The following is a 3,669-nucleotide window of genomic DNA, read 5'->3' as shown; positions in this document are numbered from 1 at the left end:
AGGAAAGAGGGTGGGAGCCAGTGTGATAGCAGAATGAGGTCCCTGGTGCCAGGACAAGAGAGACAGTTTGCATGATGCAAAGCCTACAATTTTCAAGGCAGGTTCTATGTTCAGGTATATGTTCAACGAAGGGAAATCATTTATATTAACAAACAATAACATCTAGTGTGAAGAGAAATTTCTGAAGAATATCTGTGGTACTGATTAAGATTTTATATGTATAAAACATAATTATACAAGAGCCCATTAAATATTTTAACACCCATGGGGCACGTCAGATAGTACCTGCTTTATTGTCGTTTAGTAGTTAAGCTATGTCCTACTCTGTGACCCCATGGAATACATAGCCCACCAGGCTCCTCTGCCCATGGAATTTCTCAGGCAAGGATACTGGAGTGGGTTGCCATTTCCTTCTTCAGTAGTTTGTGCTTATTCAAAGGCAAATATAAGTACCCTTTAAGGTTCATGCTTATGTCAGGAATGAAGTAATTTTTAAAAACTTCTAAAAATATGTGTTTTTACTTTAAGTCTGAAACGCCAGCCTTCTGACCTCAAATCAGAGTGAACCCTAGCCATCTCCTATGCAGCTAAATCAGTCTTTTCCCTCTTTTGTTGTTCACAAGCTCTTGGAAGTCAGAAAATACAGACTTTTATTTCAGGGCTGTAGTCATTAACCCATACCTCTTCTTAGACTTTTTTGTAGATCAGTGTCCAGGTCCTGGGCCTGAGAGCTCTGACTTCACATCTGATGACACTCAGTGAATCTCAGCTTCTTTTCCCAGCCTTTTCAGCCAGCTGTGCACTTGATCTCAGGGTGAACTTTCAAAGACTCACTGAGAGCATCCTTATCTCCCTCCATCCTCTCCTTCCACCAATCCAGCCACTTCTTCATTCCATCTCTAATCCCTACCCACTTGGCATGTGCTTTCTGGAACATTACAGAGTCCTTTTGTGCTTTTTTGTAATTCTAAATGTTTAATAACTTAGGTTGTGGATAGTATAGAAATAACCTGAAAAATACATTGTAAGTTGATTGAGCTGTTTTTTTAGAGTCGATGCCCTAAATTCTGCTAACCAGAGAGAAAACCATGTTTTCTTGTCCATGGTAAACATTTTTCTCTTGTGGCCAGACCTAAAATTAGAATACTTTATCAGTTGTACAATGTATTTGGCCTCAATTTTAGCAAATGTATTTATTCCAAGATAAAATTTCTTATGTTTCTGTCATTTCTAAAGCAAGTTATAAATTTTAAAATGTACACAAATCCTTTCAAAGATCTTTATATACAACCGTGTAGACACTAAGTGAACTAAGAACTTAGCATGTAATCATAGATTCTTATTCCTTTCTTCTTTTTTTTTCTTTCCAGGAGAAGGAATGAAGGAAGCACACTGCAGGTCTTTCCCAAAGCAGTGTCTCCTAGATTCTTACACATTGCTCTTACATGGTTGCTTTATGAGCTCAACAGTATTTTGTTTATTTAGTCAGGGACAAGGGCAAGGCTTTTTGTAGCTGCCATAGCAACTGACATGATGCTAGGCACCTAGTGATATTTTTAAAAATTCAAGAATGTATCATTAGATGTAACTTTGAGTATCTACTATGTGTAAACCCCAATGCCAAGCTCTATGATGAACATAAAGATGGCTGGGGTTCAATCCATGACTTCAAGTCATGTACAGTCTATCAGGAGAGGTGACATTGTAATAGAAGTAGAAAGCAAACATTGGCAGTTCCAGCAGGGAAAGATTCTTTGAGGGGTTTAGAAAAGGTATGCTAGGAGTGTGTTCTTTTAAACTGGGCTAGAAGGGTAAGTAGGCTTTCAGTAAGTGAAGCCAGACCAGGAAAGGATGAGAAGAGTCCTGGTTGTTTGCAAGGAGGGTTACATTTGGGAGACAAAGGGTGTCACAGCTCTTAACCTTAGACCAGGGAAAGTTTCAGAATGAGTACTTGGAAATTTAGATTCTATTTCTTAGTCAGGGGTAGCTATTAAGCATTTTTGTTGTTGTTGTTGTTGTCCGAGGTTTATTGAAAATATTACAGCACAGCAGAAAGACTAAAGCGGCTCCACGCAGTGTTTTGAAGTTCATCCCAACTGTAGGCTGAGTGACCTGCAAGTTGGACAGGCGGCCAAAGTCGAAGAGCTTCAGCATTTCTTCAGGGTCAGGATCTACTTCAATGATTTCCTGATCCAGGGCTGAGACCGCAGGCACATAATTGTCTCTCCTCACTCTCTCCTCCTCCTGCAGCTTGTTGGAAATACCTCTCACCGGGCCTCTTTGAATCCATTTTGTCAGATGTGTGATGTAGCCTGCAATCTTATTGCCAAGCTTCCTGCAGGGAATAATCGCGATTTCCTCACACACCCGCTTGTTGGTGTGGAAGTCATTGCCGGGGCGCGTGTAGTACTTCTCAATGATGACCCAGGCCGCTTTCTTTACGGTTTTGGTGCGAACGCGACCCATGTTGGCGGGTCCTTGGTAAAGGAGCTACTAAGCATTTCATAACAAACACCCTCTTCCAACAACACAAGAGAAGACTCTACACATGGACATCACCAGATGGTCAACACCAAAATCAGATTGATTATATTCTTTGCAGCCAAAGATGGAGAAGCTCTATACAGTCAACAAAAACAAGACCAGGAGCTGACTGTGGCTCAGATCATGAACTCCTTATTACCAAATTCAGACTCAAATTGAAGAAAGTAGGGAAAACCGCTAGACCATTCAGGTATGACCTAAATCAAATCCCTTATGATTATACAGTGGAAGTGAGAAATAGATTTAAGGGGCTAGATCTGATAAATAGAGTGCCTGATGAACTATGGAATGAGGTTCGTGACATTGTACAGGAGACAGGGATCAAGACCATCCCCATGGAAAAGAAATGCAAAAAAGCAAAATGGCTGTCTGGGGAGGCCTTACAAATAGCTGTGAAAAGAAGAAAAGGAAAAAGGAAAGGAGAAAAGGAAAGATATAAGCATCTGAATGCAGAGTTCCAAAGAATACCAAGAAGAAATAAAAAAGCCTTCCTCAGCGATCAATGCAAAGAAATAGAGGAGAACAACAGAATGGGAAAGACTAGAGATCTCTTCAAGAAATTAGAGATACCAAGGAAACATTTCATGCAAAGATGGGCTCGATAAAGGACAGAAATGGTCTGGACCTAACAGAAGCAGAAGATATTAAGAAGAGGTGGCAAGAATACATGGAAGTACTGTACAAAAAAGATCTTCATGACCCAGATGATCATGATGGTGTGATCACTCATCTAGAGCCAGACATCTTGGAATATGAAGTCAAGTGGACCTTAGAAAGCATCACTACGAACAAAGCTAGTGGAGGTGATGGAATTCCAGTTGAGCTATTTCAAAGCCTGAAAGATGATGCTGTGAAAGTGCTGCACTCAATATGCCAGCAAGTTTGGAAAACTCAGCAGTGGCCACAGGACTGGAAAAGGTCAGTTTTCATTCCAATCCCAAAGAAAGGCAGTGCCAAAGAATGCTCAAACTACTGCACAATTGCACTCATCTCACATGCTAGTAAAGTAATGCTCAAAATTCTCCAAGCCAGACTTCAGCAATATGTGAACCATGAACTCCCTGATGTTCAAGCTGGTTTTAGAAAAGGCAGAGGAACCAGAGATCAAACTGCCAACATCCACTG

The 3,669-nt window shown here is 40.7% G+C and overlaps 1 protein-coding gene across 1 annotated transcript; it reads right to left on the bottom strand.

Annotated features, from left to right (window-relative positions):
• Positions 1 to 1,977: 1,977 nt before the first annotated feature.
• On the bottom strand, positions 1,978 to 2,485 carry LOC120865114 (40S ribosomal protein S17-like). The gene has a single exon (XM_040242123.1). It carries the CDS (start codon positions 2,464 to 2,466, stop codon positions 1,978 to 1,980), a length of 489 nt encoding a protein of 162 aa, XP_040098057.1. The 5' UTR covers positions 2,467 to 2,485.
• Positions 2,486 to 3,669: the final 1,184 nt, after the last annotated feature.

Source organism: Oryx dammah, unplaced genomic scaffold, assembly GCF_014754425.2.
Source record: "Oryx dammah isolate SB20612 unplaced genomic scaffold, SCBI_Odam_1.1 HiC_scaffold_6, whole genome shotgun sequence".
NCBI lineage: Eukaryota > Metazoa > Chordata > Mammalia > Artiodactyla > Bovidae > Oryx > Oryx dammah.
The sequence above is the reverse complement of the archived record's forward strand: the minus strand, read 5'-3'. Positions and strand labels throughout refer to the sequence as shown.